Source organism: Hypanus sabinus, unplaced genomic scaffold (genome assembly GCF_030144855.1).
Source record: "Hypanus sabinus isolate sHypSab1 unplaced genomic scaffold, sHypSab1.hap1 scaffold_337, whole genome shotgun sequence".
Classification (NCBI taxonomy): Eukaryota; Metazoa; Chordata; class Chondrichthyes; order Myliobatiformes; family Dasyatidae; genus Hypanus; species Hypanus sabinus.
This window is the reverse complement of record NW_026781241.1, coordinates 73,461-96,039: the sequence shown is the minus strand read 5'-3', so window position 1 is coordinate 96,039 and position 22,579 is coordinate 73,461. Positions and strand designations below refer to the sequence as shown.

General features: G+C 46.6%; 1 protein-coding gene across 1 annotated transcript in view; it reads left to right on the top strand.

Moving 5' to 3' along the window:
• LOC132388507 (NACHT, LRR and PYD domains-containing protein 3-like) overlaps positions 1-22,579 on the top strand; it is a 59,903-nt gene that overhangs the window by 17,663 nt on the left and 19,661 nt on the right. The window contains exons 5-8 of the mRNA XM_059960878.1: positions 386-557; positions 656-721; positions 5,532-6,175; positions 6,605-7,281. Of these exons, the coding sequence (XP_059816861.1) occupies positions 386-557; positions 656-721; positions 5,532-6,175; positions 6,605-7,281 (1,559 nt within the window). The remainder of the gene's footprint in view (positions 1-385; positions 558-655; positions 722-5,531; positions 6,176-6,604; positions 7,282-22,579) is intronic.

The following is a 22,579-nucleotide window of genomic DNA, read 5'->3' as shown; positions in this document are numbered from 1 at the left end:
AAGAGCATCCCACTATCCTGCCTGGCTTTCCCACTGTTCTAACCGTGAAAAAGAGAAGGGAAGTATTACCCAAGATCAATCCAAGCCTCCGCCTCTCCTCAATGAACCCTCTCTGACACAAAGCATCAATAACCTACTCTATCTCTGGCTCACTCACACTATGACTGCTTTGCTTAAACATTGCCAAGTGGATAAGTACCCCGCAATCTGTGGCGTTCAGAAAGTCATCATTGGCCATGCTAACTTCTTTTAATTTCTTTTTCCTGCTGCGAACAATTGCTGTCAGTGATTTGCGACGAGCAGAATGTGCTGGGTCTGTCCATGTTCAGGGTAGATTTGAACCCATCCCTCCGTTCCTCAATATATTCCCCATTGTTCATTACAGAGCGTGACTGAGCTCGCGAAGAAGGGAAACCGAGCGGGCGCTTCCAAACTCCTCCTGGATCTGGTGATGGAGAGAGGCTCCGGGGCCCGGAAGGTGATGTGGGAATCCTTTGTGAAACTGCACCACCATTTACCGAAGCTGAGCAGAATATTGAATGAAATACGGGAGCGAGGTACGGTGTACAATACACTGTGTGTTACAGATGTAAATGCTGATGAGTTTACAGTATTACACAGAACAGACTTCATGCAGGTAAATCTGTTTGAACAGGTGACGGCCAGTTCGCCTACATGGACACTGAGCGGGATTTCTCTGAAGTGCCCAAACATCTGAAAGGTAAGTGATGGAACGGAAATCTGAAAGTCTGTATTTCACACTGAGAGTCTGAATACGTCTCTGTAGAGGCCTGTTTAGAGACTGTCAGTCTGGGAGACAGGTTTTTGTTGTTATTTCACACTGAGAGCCTGAATACGTCTCTTTAGAGGCCTGTTTAGAGACTGTCAGTCTGGGAGACAGGTTTTTGTTGTTATTTCACACTGAGAGTCTGAATACGTCTCTTTAGAGGCCTGTTTAGAGACGGTCAGAGTCTGGGAGACAGGTTTTTGTTGTTATTTCACTCTGAGAGTCTGAATACGTATCTTTAGAGGCCTGTTTAGAGACTGTCAGAGTCTGGGAGACAGTTTTTGTTGTTATTTCACACTGAGAGTCTGAATACATCTCTTTAGAGGCCTGTTTAGAGACTGTCAGAGTCTGGGAGACAGGTTTTTCTTGTTATTTCACACTGGGAGTCTGAATACGTGTCTGTAGAGGCCTGTTTAGAGACTGTCAGAGTCTGGGAGACAGGTTTTGTTGTTATTTCACACTGAGAGTCTGAATACGTGTCTTTAGAGGCCTGTTTAGAGACTGTCAGAGTCTGGGAGACAGGTTTTTGTTGTTATTTCACTCTGAGAGTCTGAATACATCTCTTTAGAGGCCTGTTTAGTGACTGTTAGAGTCTGAGAGACAGGTTTTGTTGCTGTGGCTGGAGGACACGAAGCAATTTGCATTTGTCACAACACCTTTTCTGTGGGGCCGAGTATCTGGAGATTTGACAAAACTGAAGCCAAACCATTCCAATTGGAACATCCAACTCCAGCAAGGGAAATCTCGCACCTCTGATCCAAAGTGGAGCCGAGATTTGTTGTTATTCCTCCATACGAACATGACATGGGAGCAGAATTCGGCCATTCAGCCATTCAGTCTGCTCCGCCAATCCATCATGGCTGATCCCCGATTCCACGCAACACCATACACCTGCCTTCTCGCCATATCCTTTGATGCCCTGACCGATCAGGAACTTCTGCCTTCATTACATCCATGGACTCGGCCTCCACTGCAGTCTGAGGCAGAGCCTTACAGACAGTCATTATTCTCTGGCTCAAAGAGTCCTCCTTACCTGTTGTAAAGGATCGCCCCTCAATTTTGAGGCCCTGGCCCCTAGTTCTGGATGCACCTGCCACAGGAAACATCCTTTCCACATCCACCCTATCTGGTCCTTTCAACATTCTGCAGGTTTAAAAGAGATTCCCTTGCATTCCTTAAAATTCCAGTGAGTACAGGCCCAAAGTTGCCAAAACACACCTCATATGTTAACTCCTTCATTCCCGGAATCATCCTCCTGAATCTCCTCGGGACTCTCTCTAATGACCACACATCTTTTCAGAGGTACTGAAAAGCTGTTGACAACACACCTGCAGTGCAGCCTGACTATACAGTCTTGTAAAGGCTCAGCATTTATATTCGATTCCCTTTTTTGCCACCTTTACCACAGACTCGACCTTTAAACTAATCTTCTGTGAGTTTTGCTCGAGGCTCCGATGTCCCTTTGAAGTCGCTCTGCACCTCTGATTCTTGGAACTTCTTCCTATTTAGTTAATAGTCCGCTCCTTTCACCAAAATGCATTATCATACATTTCCAACAATGAATTCCATCTGCCACCTTTTAGCCATTTTTTCCAATATGTCTCAGTCCTGTTGCAATCGCACTACCGACCCCTCCACCTATCTCTGTATCATCCGCAAACTTTACCACAAATACATACATTCAATCATCTAAATCATTGATAAACAATCTGAAAGTCAGCGGTCCCAATACTGATCCGTGCGGAACACCACCGGACACTGGCAGCCAACCAGAAAAGGCCCCTTTTATTCCCACTCGCTGTCTGCTGCCTGTCAGCAATTCCGCTGCACATACCAGTATCTTTCCTGTGACGCCATAGATTTTTATCTGGTTAGGCAGACTCATGTGCGGCAGCTTATCAAATGCCTTCTGAAAATCCAAGTAAATGGTATCCACTGACTGCTTTGTCCACCCTGCTTCTTACTTCCAGGATGAATTCCAACAGAAACCATGCTAACTTATATTGTCATTAGTCCCCAAGTACCTCAAAACCTCAAACTTAATAAGAGATTCCAACTCTTTCCCAGTCGCTGAGGTTTGGCTAACTGGCCTATAATTTCCCTTCTTTTGTCTTCCTCCCTTCTTAAAGAGTAGAGTGGCAATCGCAATCTTCCAGTCCTCCGGACCATGCCATAATAAAGTGATTCTTCAAAGATCATGACCAATCCAGTTGTCATCTCTTCAGCAACCTCTCTCAGATCTCTGGGATGCAGTCCATCTGGCCCAGGTGACTTTGCACCTTAAGAGTTTTCAGTATGCCGAGATGTTTTTCCTTTGTGATAGCAATGGCACTCACTGCTACTGCCTGTCACTCGCAGACTGCCAGCGTCTGGAACAGTGAAGATATATGCAGAGTGCACATTCTCCAGTGTTCCAGCATGGACTCTCACCTCCCTTTTAATCTTTATATAACTGAAAGAAAGTGTTTATTATCCTGCTTTATATTATTGGCTTTGCTGTCCTCATATTTCATCTTTTCCCTACTTATAGTTTTTTTAGATGACTATTGTTATCTTGTACGCCCTTTCCTCGGCTTTTATGCAATCCTTAACTTCCATTGTCACCCATGGTTGCCTACACGTGTCACTTGAGAACTTCTTCCTCCGTGGGCCGTATCCATCCTGCAACTTGAGACCTATTCCCAGAAGCTTCAGCCATCTCCGCTAGTATCCTTCTCCAATCTACCTGGGAAAGCTTCTCTCTTGTGCCTCTGTAATTCGCTTTATTCCATTGCGATACTGATACTGTAAGTTATGCTTCTCCCTCTCAAATGGTATTATGAATTCACTCATATTATGATCACTATCTCTTAATGGTTCTTTTACATTAAGCTCCCTCATAAGATCAGGGTTATTACACAACACCCAATCAAAGACAGCCTTTCACTGAGTTGTCTCAAGCACAAGCTGCTCTGAAACGCAATCGCGTGGGAATTCAATATATTCCCTCTCTTGCAATCTGATTCCTGACGTTCGTTTGACTTTCTTATTCCCCGTGCACATTGAAGTCCTTCATTACAACTGCGTCATTGGCTTTAACACACGCCTTTTCCAACTCCCTTTGCAATCTCAACCCCACACATTCGCTATTTTCAGGCCAATATAGGGTCCCTATAAAGCTTTTTTTTTTAACTCTTACAGTTTCCTATCTCCACCCACAAAGCTTCAACATTCTCTAACCCTATGTCACCTCTTTCTACAGATGTGATTCAACCTTGAACCAGCACAGCCACATCACCAACGCCTATGCCTTCCTGCCAGTCCTCTCGATAAGACGTAAATCTTTAAACGTTAAGCTCCCAGCTATGGTCTTCTTTCAGCCATGACTCAGTGATGCCCACGACATCATAATGACCAATCTCTAATTGCGCCAAAAGTTCGTCCACCTTATTCTGAATGTTCCGTGCATTTAAACACAAGGCGTTCAGTCCTGCATCTGCGCCTTTTTGAATGCTGTCTATGCAGTACAATTTAACAGTTTGCTCTCTCTGTATTTGAAAACATTCATTGGCTTGTCCACCCTAACATTCATCTTAAACCCATCATCTACTTGTGAAACTGCTGGTTCATCCACAGTTCTATTGTCCTAGTTCCGGTCCCCCGGCCATTTTAGGGTAAAACACTCCCAACAGCTCCAGTAAATCTGCCCATAAGAGTATTGGTCCTCATCGGATTCACATGCAACCCGTGCCTTTTGTACAGGTCCTACCTACCCCGGAAGTGGTCCCAATTATCCAGAAATCTGAATTCCTGCCCCCTGCTCCAAATGCTCTGCCACACATTTCTCTGCCACCTCATTCTATTCCTATTGCCACTGTCAGGTGGCAAAGGCAGCAATCCTGAGATCACTACTTTTGAGTTCCTGCTCCTCAGCTTTTTTCCTAACCCCCTGTGTTCTGTTTTCCAGACCTCCTCCCTTTTCCCTTCCCTACGTTGTTGTTACCAATGTTTGTCACAACTTCTGACTGCTCAACCTCCCTTCTCAGTATATTGTGAACGTGTCCAGAAACATTTCGGACAATGGCACCTGAGAGGCAAAGTGCCATCGGTGTCCACAGAATCGCCTGCCTGCCCTCCTGACTTTAGAGTTCCCCATTACCACTGCCATCCTCTTCAGTTTCCTGCTCTTCCGCACATCATCGGGGAATTGCCTGGGTTCATGTACCAGCTCCTCGGAGAATTAGAGACTGTAGACCAGTGCGGGGTGTGTCACATCGTGACTGGCTCAGCCTGGAAAAGGAAACAGAAATTATGTTCCTTTTCTGTGGCTCAGCACTGACAGCTTAATCCTAAAGGAGTGTCAAGAACATGGGTTCCATTGTGAGAGAAGTAAAAGTCAGTAGAGCAAGTAAATGCCCCCCTCCTCCACTGTTACCCTCTGCGGGGTTGCACAGTTCAGCAGAAGCTGAGCAGTGAAAGCAGTGAAACCACCCGCTCCACACAACACTCTCCTCTCCAGAATCACGTGTGCACTTGGTGCTCGCTGGAACACCGGGGAATCTGCAAACTACCAACAGAGGGGAGAGTGGAGCCTTTAACAGCGGATCTGAGTCAGATCAGAAATGTTCCTGGGCCGTCGTTCATTTTCAGACACTCTAATCTCTGATCACCCGATTTCACCCGAACAGTGTCTTTAACGAGTATATGTTGTATGCTCCATGTACATCAGATCAGGCATTGACAACCTATTTCTTTCCGTCATAAGATGTTCGAAGGAAACACATGGAGACTTTGCGGACACAAACTGAAACACTGAGAGTGAACACGATCCTGATGAGGGAGAAGGTGAAGGTTTTCCAGCTGGATGATCGATACGCTGAGCTCACGGTCATTTCTACTGTTCGAGATCGGAAACTGGTGGAACATGAGCTGCTGGCAAGAGGCAGAGATCACGAGGAGTGGAGAGAAAAAGATCTCCGTGGTAAGCTGGAAAAAATCCGTACTGATCAGTTATTCAAGAAGAGCTTTGTTCAAAAATTGCAAAGATACTTCTTTGGAAACAAATCAGGGATATCCGCAGCAGTGGCCGGAGTCCCAGGGATCGGGAAAACAACAATGGTACAAAAGATTGTTTATGACTGGGCCGCGGGGAAGATATACCAACAATTCCAGTTTGTCTTCAGTTTCAAATTCCGGGATTTAAACACCATTAACTGTAGAATAAACCTGAAAGAACTGATTCTGCATCATTACCCCTACTTTGGGAATATGCTGGGAGAGATCTGGAAACAGACAGAGGGACTGCTGTTCATATTCGATGGTTTGGATGAATTCAAGGACAAAATCAACTTTGTTGATCGTCGGAGAGACACAGAATCACAGTACGCAGATCCTGAATTCAAGTGCAAGGTGTCTGATATTGTGTACAGTTTAATCCAGGGCAAGCTGCTCCCAGGGTGTTCAGTGCTGGTGACCACCCGTCCCACTGCGTTACATTTATTGGAAAAGGCAGACATCAGTGTCTGGGCTGAAATCCTGGGATTTGTTGGTGAGGAACGGAAGGAATATTTCATCAGGTATTTTGAAGATCAGACGGTGGCGGAAGCTGTTTTCAAACATGTGGAGGAGAACGAGGTCCTGTATACCATGAGCTACAACCCCTCCTACTGCTGGATCCTTGCTCTGGCACTGGGCCCCTTCTTCACACAAAGAGTCAGGGACCCACTGCGTGTTCCCAAGACCATCACCCAACTGTACTCCTACTATATTTACAACATCCTGAAAAACCATGGCCGTGAGATTGAGAACCCGCGTGATGTGTTACTCGGGGTTGGTCAGATGGCCTTCAGAGGAGTTCACGAGAGGAAGATTGTGTTTACAGATGGAGATTTGATCAACTACAATCTGCAGCCTTCCCAGTTCCTGTCTGGGTTCCTGATGGAGCTTTTGGAGAGAGAGGATTCTGCCCGGAGCGTGGTGTACACATTCCCACACCTCACTATCCAAGAGTTTGTAGCTGCAGTCGCACAATTCCTGAATCCACATCCCGGGGATATCCTGAAATTCCTCACTGAAGCCCACAACACGACAGATGGACGATTTGAGGTATTTCTTCGTTTTGTTGCTGGTCTCTCCTCCCCAATGACAGCTCGGGGCCTGGAAGAGTTTCTGGGTCCATTTCCTCATCAAACAACCTGCCGGGTGATTGACTGGGTGAAGGAGGAGGTTCAACGCCAGAGTGGAAACACAGAGAGTGAAGCTGGTAAAAGGAGCCTCCTGAACACATTGCACTACCTGTTTGAGTCTCAGAATCGTGGACTGGCTCAGGCCGCACTGGAATCTGTGGAAATGCTTTCATTCAGTGGAATGACACTGACCCCGATGGACGGCGCGGTCCTGTCTCATGTCATCGGACTCTGTGATGCAATAAAACACCTGTACCTGGGGATCTGCCACATTCAGATTGAAGGAATACAGCGGCTGGGACCCGGGCTGTACAAGTGCCAGGATTTGAGGTAACTTGGTTTATCTCTCACTCTGAACTGTGAGACTGTCTCATTGTGTTGTTTCAATGTAAAGGGATTTCGGTAAATTTGTAGTAAATCAGATAGTGAAAAATTGTGACAAATGCCCAGGGGATCGGTCAGTAATTCCCCAAGGACGGGAGGGTTCTGAGGTTCCTTGTGAAGGGATGTTGGACACTTCATCAGATCAGTGAACAACGACTATTGGTTTAATGGTAGTAAATCACAGGAATGGCCGTGTTTCTCGCTGCCTGTGACACGTCCATTGACAATGTTCCTTCTCACTGTTACTGACACCCAGACCGACACTGATTGCAGCAGGTGGGTCAGAGATTCACACCCCCTTCCCGGTGAGGGAAAAGAGACCGTCAGCAGACTGTCCCAGTGAGGAAAGAAAGAAATACCATTGTGAGATTGTCCTCCCACTGCCATTCCCCGTGTGTGACTTTGCTCACTTCCAGATAGGCAAAGAGCGAGGGCGCATCTCCTCTGGGCCTCTGTTCAGACCCAACACACACGTAAAAAAATTTCTGCATCCTCTCATCTTGCAGGATTATCGTTTACCCTTGGAATCCTCCTGTGGGACCTCTCATCCCAAACCCCCTTCCATTCTTTGGAATCTCGCCCCCATCCCCATTTTCTCATCCTTCTGTGGGATGTCTTTTCCACACAACCCCACCCCATGAAATCTCTCCTCCCCATCCTCCTTCCTCCTGTGGGATCTCTCCTCCCCATCCCCCTTCCTCCTGTGGGATCTCTCTTCCCCATCTCCCTTTCATCCCGTGGGATTTCTCTTCCCCATCCCCCTTCCCAGTGTGGGATCTCTCCTCCCCATCCCCCATCCACCTGTGGGATCTCTCTTCCCCATCTCCCTTTCACCTCTGAGATCACTCTTACCCATCCCCCTTCCTTCTATGGATTCTCTTCCCCATCCCCCTTCCTCCTATGGGATCTCTCTCCCCCATTGACTTCTTCCTGTTGGATCTCTCTTTGGCATGCCCCATTGTCCTGTGGAATTTCTCTACCCATCCCTCTTCCCCCTGTGAGATTTCTCTTCCTAATCCCACATCCTCCTGTGGGAACTCTCTTCCACATCCCTCCTACTCCTGGCCAATCTCTCAACCCCTTCCCCCTTAATCCTGTTTAATCTCTCTCTATATCCCCCTTCCTCCCATGGGATCTCTCTTCCCATGCCTCATCCTGCTGTGGGATCTCTCTTCCACACTCCCATGCGGTCTGTGGGATCTCCCTTCCCCGTCCCCTTCTTCCTGTGGGGTCTCCCTTCCCCGTCCCCTTCTTCCTGTGGGATCTCTCTTCCCCATTCCCCTTCGTCCTGTGGGATCCCTCTTCCCCATCCCCCTTCCTCCTGTGGGTTCTCCCTACCCCATCCCCCTTCCTCCTTTGGGATCTCTCCTCCCTATCCCCATCTCGCCTGTGGGAACTCTCCTCCCCATAGAATCATAAAATCATAGAACACTACAGCACAGAAAACAAGCCATTCGGTCCTTCTAGTCTGTACCGAAACCTTATTCTGCTAGTCCCATTGACCTGCACCCAGTCCATAACCCTCCAGTCCTCTCCCATCCATGTATCTATCCAATTTATTCTTAAAGCTTAACAGTGAGTCCATATTTTCCACATCAGATGGCAGCTCGTTCCACACTCTCACCACCCTCTGAGTGAAGAAGTTCCTCCTAATGCTCCCCCCAAACCTTTCCCCTTTCACGCTGAAGCCATGTCTGCTCATATTTATCTCTCCTAATCTATGTGGAAAGAGCCTATTCGCATTTACCCTGTCTATACCCTCATAATATTGTAAACCTCTATCAAATCTCCCTTCATTCTTCTATGCTACAAGGAATAAAGTCCTAATCTGTTCAATCTTTCCTTGTAACTCAACTCCTGATGACCCGGCAACATCCTAGTAAATTTTCTCTGCACTTTATCAAACTTACTGATATCCTTCCTATAGTTAGGTGACCAGAACTGCACACAATACTCCAAATTTTGCCTCACCAATGTCTCATACAACCTCACCATAATATTCCAACTCCTATACTCAGTACTTTTATTTATGAATGCCAGGATGCCAAAAGCCTTCTTTACAGTCCTGTCCACCTGTGATGCCACTTTCAGGGAATTATGTATCAGAACCCCCAGCTCCCTCTGTTCCTCCGCTCTCTTCAGTGCCCTACTGTTTATCGTGTATGTCGTACCTTGATTTGTCCTTCCAAAATGGAACACATCACACTTGTCTGCATTAAATTCCATCTGCCATTTTCTGGCCCATTCTTCCAGTTGGTTCAGATCCCTCTGCAAGCTTTGAAAGCCTTCCTCGCTGTCCACAACACCTCTATCTTAGTGTCATCCACAAACCTGCTCATCCAATTTATCACATTATCATCTACATCATTGATATAGACAACAAACAACGATGGTCCCAGCACAGATCCCTGAGACACACCACTAGTCACAGGCCTCCAGTCTGAGAAGCAATCATCCAATACCACTCTCTGTCTTCTCCCACACAGATAATTCGAATCCAGTTTACAACCTCTCCATGGATACCTAGTGTCTGGACCTTTAGAACTAACTTATTACGTGGGACCTTGTCAAAGGCCTTACAAAAGTCAATGTAGACAACATCCACAGCCTTGCCTTCATATGCATTCTTGGTAACCTCTTCGAAAAACTACAGGATTCATTAAACACAATCTACCACACACAAATTCATGCTGACTATCTTTAATCAGCCCTTGGCTGTCCAAATCCTTGTATATCCGATCTCTCAGAAAACCTTCCAATAATTTACCTACTACTGATGTCAGGCTCACTGGCCTGTGTTACGTATTCAGGCAACAATAAATATATGAGTTCGGCAAGGGTTTCTTATAACAATCAACACGTTTATTAAACACAGAAAACAAACACCCCAAAAGTAAACAAACACTACCGTAACCGGAAACAGCTGCTGAGCGGCTGTTCAAACAGTTCGTAAAGTGATATTCCAGAAACAGTTCTTTAAAGTGGTATTGCCAAAAGTTCGATATGCTCACAGTCCATCTAAAAGGAGAGACTTTTAAGACGATTTAGGTTCTCTTTCACGTCGTTTGCTTCGATCCCCGACGTCGAACTTCCCACGAAGAATTCACGAAACAGAACGGCTTAAAGGCACTGACCTTTCCTTCTCCACTACCTTCAATCCTTTCTAGTTAAACCTAGGAATTAACAAGAAGATAGTCAATGAAATCCTTCCAAATAAGGATCAAACAAAGGTCGCCCCCGTTTCACCGTAGAAAGCGATTCTCCTCGATCTTCACTCTCCACTAATTCCGAACTAGCAGAATCGTAAAGAACCTGCTGGCAATGACCTCTTAAACTTTAGGCATTAAATAAAAACTTCATCCTTCAGCTAAACTGCGTCATCACTTCAAACACGCAGTGGCATGAAATCAACCTGGCAAATCCAGCCACGAACTGCCCCTCCTCACAGGGTGGGGTCTACCTTTTATAACCTGTAAAAAAAAAACCATCACATGATCTCTACTGGCGGGAAAATGACGTCATTCCACCATCACAAGACCATCACCTCAAGACCAGCACAGCTTCAAACCCAGTCACGTGACAAGGGCTCCACTGTCATGTGTCACGAGTACATAACACCTGTAATTGCCTGGTGTACTTTAGGAGCCTTTTTCAAACAACGGAAGAACATGAGCTACCCTCCTATCCTCCGGCACCGCACCCGTGGCTGAGGACATTTTAAGTATTTCTGCCAGGGCCCCTGCAATTTCTACATTAGTCTCTCTCAAGATCCGAGAAAATATCAAGTCAGGCCCGGAGATTTATCTACCTTTATTCACTGTAAGGCAGCAAGCAGCTCCTCCTCTTTAATCTCTATATGTTCCATGACACTACTGTTGGTTTCCCTTAATTCTATATCCGCTATGCCAGTTTCCTGAGTAAACACTGACACAAAAAACTGTTTAAGATCTCCCCCATCTCGTGAGGCTCCAACATAGACAACCACTCTGATCTTCCAGGGGACCAATTTTGTCCTTTACTATCCTTTTACTCTTAAATTACTTGAAGAAACCCTTTGGGTTTACCTTCATATTATCTGCCAAAGCAACCTCATGTCTTCTTTTTGCTTTCCTGATTTCCTTCTTTAATATTACCTTACATTTTCTATACACTTCAAGTACCTCATTTGTCCCTTGTTGCCTATACCTGCTAAACACCTGCTTAACCACATCGCCAATATCCGTTGAAAACCAAGGTTCCCTCTGCCTGTTAACTTTGCCTTTATTCCTGGCAGGAACATGCAGACTCTGCGCTCTCAAAATTTCACCCTTGAAGGTGTTCCACTTACTGAACACATCCTTGCCAGAAAACAACTTATTCCAATCCACTTTTCCCAGATCCTCTCTCATTTCCACAAAATTGGCCCTTCTCCATTTTAGAACCTTAACTGGTGGACCAGTCCTATCCTGATCCAAAATTATCTTGAAACTAATGACATTATGGTGACTGGACCAAAAATGTTTGCTTAAAGATACTGCTGTCACCAGACCAGTCTGGTTCCCTAATAGGAGATCAGGTACTGCACCCTCTCTCGTTGGTACCTCAACATATTGATTTAGAAAACTTTCCTGAACATATTTGATAAACTCCACGCCATCTGACTCTTTCTCAGAGTGGGCGTCCCCATCAATATGCGGAAAGTTAAAATCCCCTTCTATTACAACTTTCTGTTTCTGACATTGGTCTGCTACCTCTCTACAGATTTGCTCCTCCAATTCTCTCTGCCTATTGGGCGGTCTATAATACAACCCTATTAGTGTGGTCACACCTTTCCCGTTCCTCAGCTCCACCCATATGGCCTCTGTAGACGAACCCTCTGGGCTCTCCCGTCTACACACAGCTGTGATATTCTCCCTGACTGGTAATGCCACTCCATCCCCTTTCATCCCTCCCCCCTATCACATCTGAAACAATGGAAACCCAGAACATGAAGCTGCCAGTCCTGCCCCTCCTGCACACCAAGTCTTAAAATAGCAATAATGTCAAAATTATCATGTGCCAATCCACGCCCTAAACTCATCGGCCTTACCTACAATACTCCTTGCATGGAAATAGATGCACCTGAGAACATTTCTATCACGTACACACCTTTGATATCTGCCTATACAAGCAGTCATTGCATGACCCTTACCCTCCACCACCTCACTATCTGCTCTCGCACTCTACCCCCTCCACCTACAATCTAGTTTAAAACCCCCGGAGCAGAACTTGCTAAGCTACGGGCAAGGATATTAGTCCCCTCCAGTTCAGGTGCAACCTGTCCAATTCAAACTGGTCGCACCTCCCCTGGAAGAAATCCCAATTGTCCAGAACCATGAACTCCTCCTTCATGCACCATCTCCTCAGCCACGTATTTAGCTGCATTATCTTCCTATTTCTAGCCTCACTAGCACACGGCACAGTTAGCAATCCACCTGTGTGATCTCGCGTTCCCAACGCCCTTTCATCCTCTGGGCTCTCTGTTCCCACTCCCCCTTCCTTCCAACAGTTGGATCTCTCCTCAGCATCCACCTTCCTCCTGTGGGATCTCTCATTCCCATCCCCCTTCCTTCTGTGGGATCTCTCAGTACCATCCCCCTTCCTGCCGTGGAATCTTTCTTCCCCATCCCCCTTCCTTCTGTTGGATCGCTCATCCCCATACCCCTTCCTCCTGTGGGTTCTCTCATCACCAGCTCCCTTCCTCCTGATGAATTTCTCTTCCCCATCCCCATTCCTAAAGTGGAATCTCTCTTCTCCACACCCCATGCTCCTGTAGGATCTCTCTTCCGCATCCCATTTCACCCTCTGGGGCCTCTGTTCCCATCCCACTTCCATCTGTGGGATCTCACTTCCCCATCAACTTCCTGCTGTTGGATCTCTCTTCCGCATCCCCCTTCCTCCTGTGGCATTTAACCTCCCCACCCATTTCTTCCTGTGGGATCTCTCTTCCCTATCCCATTTCCTACTGTGGGTTCCCCATCCCACTTCCTCCCGTAGCATTTATTTTCCCCATCCCTCTCCCTCCTATGTGATCTCTCCTACTCATCCCCCAACCTCCTGTATGATCCCGCTTCCCCACCCACTTCCTTCTGTTTCGTTTCTCGTCCCCATCCCCATCATCCTATGGGATCTCTATTCCCCATTTCCCTTCCTTCTGTGAGATCTCTCTTCCCCATCCCACTTCCTCCTGTGGGACCTCTCTTCCCAATCCCCCTTCCTCCTGTGGGATCTCTCTTCCACATCCCCCTTCCTCCGGTGGGATTGCTTTTCCCCCTCCCCTTTCCTCCTGTGGGATCTCTCTTCCCCTTCCCACATCCTTCTGTGGGATATCCCTTCCGCATCTTCCCGCCTGAGTGAACTCTCCTCCCCACACCCCTTCATAGAATCATAAAATCATAAAACACCAGCACACAGAAAACAAGCCATTCGGCCCTTCTGCTCTGTGCTGAAACTTTATTCCACTTGTCCCATTGACCTGAACCCAGTCTATAACCTTCCAGACCTCTCCCATCCATGTATCTATCCAATTTATTCTTAAAGCTTAAGAGTGAGTCCACATTTTCTACATCAGATGGCAGCTCGTTCCACACTCTCACCACATTCTCAGTGAAGAATTTCCCCCGATACCTTTCTCCTTTCACCCCGAAGCCAAGTCCTCTTGTAATTTATCTCACCTAATCTATGTGGAAAGAGCCTATTCACATTTACCCTGTCTATACCCCTCAGAGTTTTGTAAACCGCTTTGAAATATTCCCGCATTCTTCTATGCTCCAAGGAATAAAGTCCTAACCTGTTCAATCTTTCCTTGTAACTCAACTCCTGAAGACCCGGCAACATCCTAGTAAATCTTCTCTGCACTCTTTCAATCTTACTGATATCCTTCCTATAGTTCAGTGACCAGAACTGCACAGAATACTCCAGATTTGGCCTTACCGATGTCCTATACAACCTCAACATAACATTCCAACTCCTATACTCAGTACTTTGAGTTATGAATGCTAGGATGCCAAAAGCCTTCTTTACAACCCTGTCCACCTGTGACGCCACTTTCAGGGAATTATGTATCTGAACTCCCAGATCCCTTTGACCCTCCGCACTCCTCATTGCCCTACCAGTTTCTGTGTATGTCTTACCTTGATTTGTCCTTCCGAAATGCAACACCTCACACATTTCTGTATTAAAGTGGTGAATAGTGGTGTGCCTCAGGGATCTGTACTGGGTCCAATGTTGTTTGTCATATACATTAATGTTCTGGATGAAGGAATGGTAAATTGGATTAGGAAATATGCAGATAATACTCAGATAGTTGACGTTGTGGATAATGAAGGTTTTCAAATCTTGTTGTTCAAAGATTTAGGCCACTGCGAAGAGTGGGCTGAAAGATGGTATATGGAGTTTAATGTTGATATGTGTGAGGTGATACATTTTGGTAGGAATAATCCAAAAAGGACATATATAGTAAATGGTAGGGCACTGAGGAATGCAGTAGAACAGTGATCCAGGAATAATGGTGCATAGTTCCCAGAAGGTTGAATCTCATGTGGATAGGGTGGTGCAGAAAACTTTTGGTATGCTGGTCTTTATAAATCAGAGCATTGAGTATAAGAGTTGGGATGTAATGTTAAAATTGTACAAGGCATTGTTAATACCAAATTTGGAGTATTGTGTACAGTTCTGGTCACCTAATTATAGGAAAGATGTCAACAAAACAGAGAGAGTATAGAATAAATTTACCAGAATGTTACCTGGGTTTCAGCACCTACGTTACAGGGAAAGATTGAACAAGTTAGGTCTTTATTCTTCGGAGCATAGAAGGATGAGGGGGGACTTGAAAGAGGTATTTAAAATTATGAGGGGGATACATAGAGTTGATGTAGATAGTCTTTTTCCATTCAGAGTAGGGGAGAATCGAACAAGAGGGAATGAGTTGAGAGTGAAAGGGCAAAAGTTTAGGGGTAACACAAGGGAGAACTTCTTTACTCAGAGAGTGGTAGCTATGTGGAATGAGCTTCCAGTCGATGTGGTAGAGGCAGGTTCAATTTTGTCATTTAAAAAGAAATGGATAGGTATATGGACAGGAAAGGAATGGAATGGGGGGTTATTGGCTGAGTGCAGGTAGGTGGGGCTAGGTGAGAGTAAGCATTCGGCACAGACCAGAAAGGCTGAGATGGTCTGTTTCCGTGCTGTGATTGTTATATTGTTAAATGTCATACGTCATAAATTCCATCTGCCATTTTTTGGCTCATTTTTCCAGTTGGTCCAGATCCCTCTGCAAGCTTTGAAAGCCTTCCTCGCTCTCCACAACGCCTCCAATCTTAGTGTCATCAGCAAACCTGCTGATCCAATTTATCACATTATCATCTAGATCATTGATACAGACAACAAACAACAATGGTCCCAGCACAGATCCCTGAGACACACCACCAGTCTGTGAAACAATCATCCACTACCACTCTCTGTCTTCTCTGACACAGCCAATTTCAAATCCAGTTTACAACCTCTCCATGGATACCTAGTGTCTGAACATTTTGAACTAACTTATTACGTGGGACCTTGTCAGAGGCCTTACAAAAGTCCATGTAGACAACATCCACAGCCTTTCCTTCATATGCATTCTTGGTAACCTCTTCGAAAAACACTACAGGATTCATTAAACACAATCTACCACATACAAAGCCATGTTGACTATCGTTAATCAGCCCTTGGCTGTCCAAATCCTTGTATATCCGATCTCTCAGAACAACTTCTGATAATTTACCTAGTACTGATGTCAGGCTCACTGGTCTGTAATTACCTGGTGTACATTTGGAGCCTTTTTCAAACAACGGAACAACATGAGCTACCCTCCAATCCTCCGGCACCGCACCCCTGGCTGAGGATATTTTAAATATCTCTGCCAGGGCCCCTGCAATTTCTACATTAGTCTCTCTCAAGATACGAGGGAATATCATGTCAGTTCCGGGGGATTTATCTACCTTTATTCGCTGTAAGGCAGCAAGCAGCTCCTCCTCTTTAATCTCTATATGTTCCATGACACTGCTGCTTGTTTGCCTTCATTCCATACCCGCTATGGCAGTTTCCTGAGTAAACACTGACGCAAAAAAACTGTTTAAGAACTCCCCCATCTCGTGAGGCTCCAACATAGACGACCACTCTGATCTTCTAGGGGACCAATTTTATCCTTAAAATCCTTTTACTGTCAATATACTTGTAGAAACCCTTCGGGTTTACCTTAGCATTATCTGCCAAAGCAACCTCATGTCTTCTTTTTGCCTTCCTGATTTCCTTCTTTAGTATTTGCTTACATTTTCTATACTCTTCAAGTACCTCATTTGTTCCTTGTTTCCTATAGCTGCTAAACACCTACTTAAGCAGATCGCCAATATCCCTTGAAAACCAAGGTTCCCTCTGCCTGTTAACTTTGCCTTTAATCCTGGCAGGAACATGCAAACTCTGCACTCTCAAAATTTCACCCTTGAAGGCGTTCCACTTACTGAACACATCCTTGCCAGAAAACAACTTATCCCAATCCACTCTTCTCAGATCCTCTCTCATTTCCACAAAATTGGCCCTTCTCCAATTCAGAACCTTAACTGGTGGACCAGTCCTATCCTTATCCATAATTATCTTGAAATTAATGACATTATGGTCACTGGACCCAAAATGTTCACCGACACATACTTCTGTCACCTGACCTGTCTGGGTCCGTAATAGGAGATCAGGTACTGCACCCTCTTTCGTTGGTACCTCAACATATTGATTTAGAAAACTTTCCTGAACACATTTGACAAACTCCACACCATCTAACCCTTTCTCAGAGTGGGAGACCCCGTCAATATGTGGAAAGTTAAAATCCCCTAACGATTACAACTTTCTGTTTCTTATATTGATGTACTACCTATCTACAGATTTGCTCCTCCAATTCTCTCTGACTATTGGGCGGTCTATTATACAACCCTATTAGTGTGCTCACACATTTCCCGTTCCTCAGCTCCACCCATATGGCCTCTGTAGAAAATCCCTCCATCTACCCACAGCTGTGCTATTCTCCGTGAATCGTCATGCCACTCCTTCCCCTTTCATCCCTACCCCCATCACCTCTGAAACAACGGAACATGAAGCTGGCCCTTTAAAAAAATATAAAAGTGGATAATTCTCCGGATCCTGACAGGATATTCCCCAAGACCATGAGGGAGGTTAGTGCAGAAATAGCAGGGGCTCTGACAGAAATATTTCAAATTTCATTAGAAACAGGGATGGTGCCGGAGGATTGGCGTATTGCTCACGTGGTTCCATTGTTTAAAACGGGTTCTAAGAGTAAACCTAGCAATTAAAGGCCTGTCAGTTTGACATCAGTGGTTGGTAAATTAATGGAAAGTATTCTTAGAGATGGTATATATAATTATCTGGATAGACAGGGTCTGATTAAGAACAATCAACATGGATTTGTGCGTGGAAGGTCATGTTTGACAAATCTGATTGAATTTTTTTAAGGGGTTACGAGGAAATTTGACGAGGGTCAAGCAGTGGATATTGTCTATATGGACTTCAGCAAGGCCTTTGACAAGGTTCTGCACAAAAGTTTAGTCAAGACGATTCAATCGTTAGGTATTAATATTGAATTAGTAAAATGGATTCAACAGTGGCTACATGGGAGATGCCAGAGAGTAGTGGTGGATAACAGTTTGTCAGGTTGGAGGCCGGTGACTAGTGGTGTGCCTGAGGGATCTGTATTGGGTCCAATGTTGTTTGTCATATACATTAATGATCTGGATGATGGGGTGGTAAATTGGGTTAGTAAGTATGCAGATGATACTAAGGTAGGTGGTGTTGTGGATATTGAAGAAGGTTTAATAACTCTGCAGAGATATTTAGGTCACTTAGAAGAGTGGGCTTAAAGATGACAGATGGAGATTAATGCTGATAAGTGTGAGGTGCTACATTTTAGTAGGAATAATCCAAATAGGACATACATGGTAAATTATAGGGCATTGAAGATTGCAGTAGAACTGAGTGATCCAGGAATAATGGTGCATAGTTCCCAGAAGGTTGAATCTCATGTGGATAGGGTGGTGAAGAAAACTTTAGGTATGCTGGCCTTTGTAAACCAGGGAATTGAGTATAGGAGTTGAGATGTAATGTTAAAATTGTACAAGGCATTGGTAAGGCCGAATTTGGAATACTGTGTACAGTTCTGGTCGCTGAATTATAGGAAAGATATCAACAAAATAGAGAAAGTATAGTGACGATTTAATTGAATGTTACCTGGGTTTCAGCACCTAAGTTACAGGGAAAGATTGAACAAGTTAGGTCTTTATACTTTGGAGCTTAGAAGGTTCAGAGGGGACTTGAAAGAGGTATTTCAAATTATGAGGGGGGTAGATAGAGTTGACGTGGATAGGCTCTTTCCATTGAGAATAGGGGAGATTCAAACAAGAGGACATGAGTTGAGAGTTAGGGGGCAAACGTTTCAGGGTAACACAAGCGGGAATTTCTTTACTCAGAGAGTGGTAGCTGTGTGGATCTTCCAGTAGAAGTGGTAGAGGCAGGTTCAGTATTGTCATTTAAAGTAAAATTGGATAGGTATATGGACAGGAAAGGAATGGAGGGTTATGGGCTGAGTGCGGGTCAGTGGGACTGGGTAAGAAAATGCGTTCGGCACGGACTAGAAGGGCCGAAATGGGCTGTTACCATGCTGTAATTGCTATATGGTTATGTAGTTATTAGTCCTGCCCCTCCTGCAACCAAGTCTTACTAATAGCAATAATGTCGAAATCATCATGTGCCAATCCACAACCGAAACTCATCTGCCTTACACACAATACTCCTTGCATTGAAATAGATGCAACTGAGAACATTTCTATCACATACGATTCATTGATATCTGTCTATACAAGCAGTCCTCGCATGACCCTTATCCTCCTCCACCTCACGATCTAATCTAACAATCTGGTTCCCGTCCCACTGTGATCTAGTATAAAACCCCCGGAGCAGAACTTGCTCACCTACCGGCAAGGATGTTAGTCCCCTCCAGTTCAGGTGTAAACTATCCAATTCAAACAGGCCCCACATCCCCTGGAAGAAAGCCGAATTGTCCAGAAACATGAACCCCTCCCTCATGCACCATCCCCTCAGCCATGTATTTAGCTGCATTATCTTCCTACTTCTAGCCTCAGTAGCACATGGCACGGGTAGCAATCCACCGGTGGGATCTCGCTTCTACATCCCCCTTCGTCCTGTGCGATATCCCTTCCCTATCCGGCATCCTCCTGTGGGATCTCTCCCCCAACCCCTCCCTCCTGTGGGTTCTCTCTTGCCCATCCCCTTCCTCCTGTGGGATCTCTCTTGCCCATCCCCATTCCTCCTCTGGGAACTCTCTTCCCCTTTCCCCTTCCTCCTGTGGAAACTCTCTTCCCAATCCCCTTCCTCCTTTGGGATCTCTCTTGCCCATCCCCCTTCCTCCTGTGGGATCTCTCTTCCACATCCTCCATCCTGCTCTGGGATCTCTATTCCCCATCCCCCATCCTCCGGTGGTATTTCTCTCTCCCACCCCCCTTCCTCCTGTGGGTTCTCTCTACACCATCCCCCTTCCCTCTGTGGGATCCCTCTTCCCCATCCCCAGTCCTCCTGTGGGATCTTTCTTACCCATCCCCCTTCCTAATCTGGGAACACTCTCTTCGCCATACCACTTCCTCCTGTGGGATCTCTCTTCCCTATCCCCCTATGCGATCTCTCTTCCCCATCCCCCTTCCTCCTCTGGGATCTCTTCCCCATCCCCCTTCCTCCTGTGGGATCTCTCTTCCCCATCCCATTCCTCCTGTAGGATCTCTCATCCCCAAACCTACTCCTTCTCTGGCATTTCTCTCCCCCATCCCCCTTCCTCCTGTGGATTCTCTTATCGAGATCCCCAGCCCCCTTCCGACAGTGGGATCTCTCTTCCACATCAGTCTTCCTACTGTGGGATATCACTTCCCCATCTCCATCCCTTCACTGGGATCTCTCACCCACATCCCCCTTCCACCTGTGGGATCCCTCTTCCCATTCCCATTTCCTCCTGTGTGATCTCTCTTCACCATCCACCTTATTCTGTGGGATCTCTCTTCCCCATCCCCCTTCCTCCTGTGGGATCTCTCTTCCCGATCCCCCTTATAACTGTGGGATCTCTCTTACCCATCTCACTTCCTTATCTGGGATATCTCTTCCACATCCCCCTTCCTAATCTGGGAACACTCTCTTCGCCATACCCCTTCCTCCTGCAGGAGCTCTCTTCCCCATCCCCTTCCTCTTGTGGAATCTCTTAACCACCCCCTTCCTCCTGTGGGATCTCTCCTTCCCCATCCCTCCACCTTCTCAGGGATTTCTCTCCACATTCCACCTTCGTCCTGTGGTTTATATCTTCCCCATCCACTTTTCGCCGGTGGTATCTCTCTCTCCCATCTCCCTTCCTGGGGGAAATCTCTTCGCTATCCCCCTTATTCCTGTAGGATCTCACTTCCCCATTCCCTTCCTCCTGTGGGATCTCTCCTCCCCATCCCCCTTCCTAATGTAGGATCTCTCATCCCCAAACCTCCTTCTTCTCTGGCATTTCTCTCCCCCATCCCCCTTCCTCTTGTGGATTCTCTTATCTAGATCCCCAGCCCACTTTCTGCTGTGCGATATCTCTTCCGCATCCTGCTTCCTCCAATGGGATAACTCTTCAGCATTCCCCTTCCTACTGTGGGATCTCTCTTCCACATCAGTCTTCCTCCTGTGTGATCTCTCTTCACCATCCCCCTTATTCCTGTGGGACCTCACTTCCCCATCACCCTTCCTCCTGTGGGATCTCTCTTCTCCATCCCACTTCCTCCTGGGAGATCTCTCTTCCCCATCCCCCTTATTCCTGTGGGATCTTCTTTACCCATCTCCCTTCCTTATCTGGGATATCACTTCCACATCCCCCTTCCTCCCCTGGGAACACTCTCTTCGCCATAACCCTTCCTCCTGTGGTATCTCTGTTCCCCATCCCCCTTCTTCCTCTGAGATCTCTCTTCTCCATCCCCCTTCCTCCTGTGGGATCTCTCTTCCCCATCCCCCTTCCTCCTGTAGGATCTCTCATCCCCAATCCACCTCCTTCTCTGCCATTTCTCACCCCCATCTCCCTTCCTCTTGTGGATTCTCTTATCTAGATCCCCAGCCCACTTTCTCCAGTGGGATCTCTCTTCCGCATCCTGCTTCCTCCTACGGGATAACTCTTCACCATCCCCCTTCGTCCTGTGCGATATCCCTTCCCTATCCGGCATCCTCCTGTGGGATCTCTCCCCCAACCCCTCCCTCCTGTGGGATCTCTCTTGCCAATCCCCTTCCTCCTGTGGGATCTCTCTTGCCCATCCCCCTTCCTCCTGTAGGATCTCTCTTCCCCATCCCCTTCCTCCTGTGGGATCTTGCTTGCCCATCCCCATTCCTCCTGTGGGATCTCTCTTCCACATCCTCCATCCTGCTCTGGGATCTCTATTCCCCATCCCCCATCCTCCGGTGGTATTTCTCTCTCCCACCCCACTTCCTCCGGTGGGTTCTCTCTACACCATCCCCCTTCCCTCTGTGGGATCCCTCTTCCCCATCCCCAATCCCCCTGTGGGATCTTTCTTACCCATCCCCCTTCCTAATCTGGGAATACTCTCTTCGTCATACCCCTTCCTCCTGTGGGATCTCTCTTCCCTATCCCCCTAGTTCCTCAGCGATCTCTCTTCCCCATCCCCCTTCCTCCTCTGGGATCTCTTCCCCATCCCCCTTCCTCCTGTGGGATCTCTCTTCCCCATCCCCTTCCTCCTGTAGGATCTCTCATCCCCAAACCTACTCCTTCTCTGGCATTTCTCTCCCCCATCCCCCTTCCTCCTGTGGATTCTCTTATCGAGATCCCCACCCCCCTTCCGACAGTGGGATCTCTCTTCCACATCAGTCTTCCTACTGTGGGATATCACTTCCCCATCTCCATCCCTTCACTGGGATCTCTCACCCACATCCCCCTTCCTCCTGTGGGATCCCTCTTCCCATTCCCATTTCCTCCTGTGTGATCTCTCTTCACCATCCATCTTATTCTGTGGGATCTCTCTTCCCGATCCCCCTTATAACTGTGGGATCTCTCTTACCCATCTCCCTTCCTTATCTGGGATATCTCTTCCACATCCCCCTTCCTAATCTGGGAACACTCTCTTCGCCATACCCCTTCCTCCTGCAGGAGCTCTCTTCC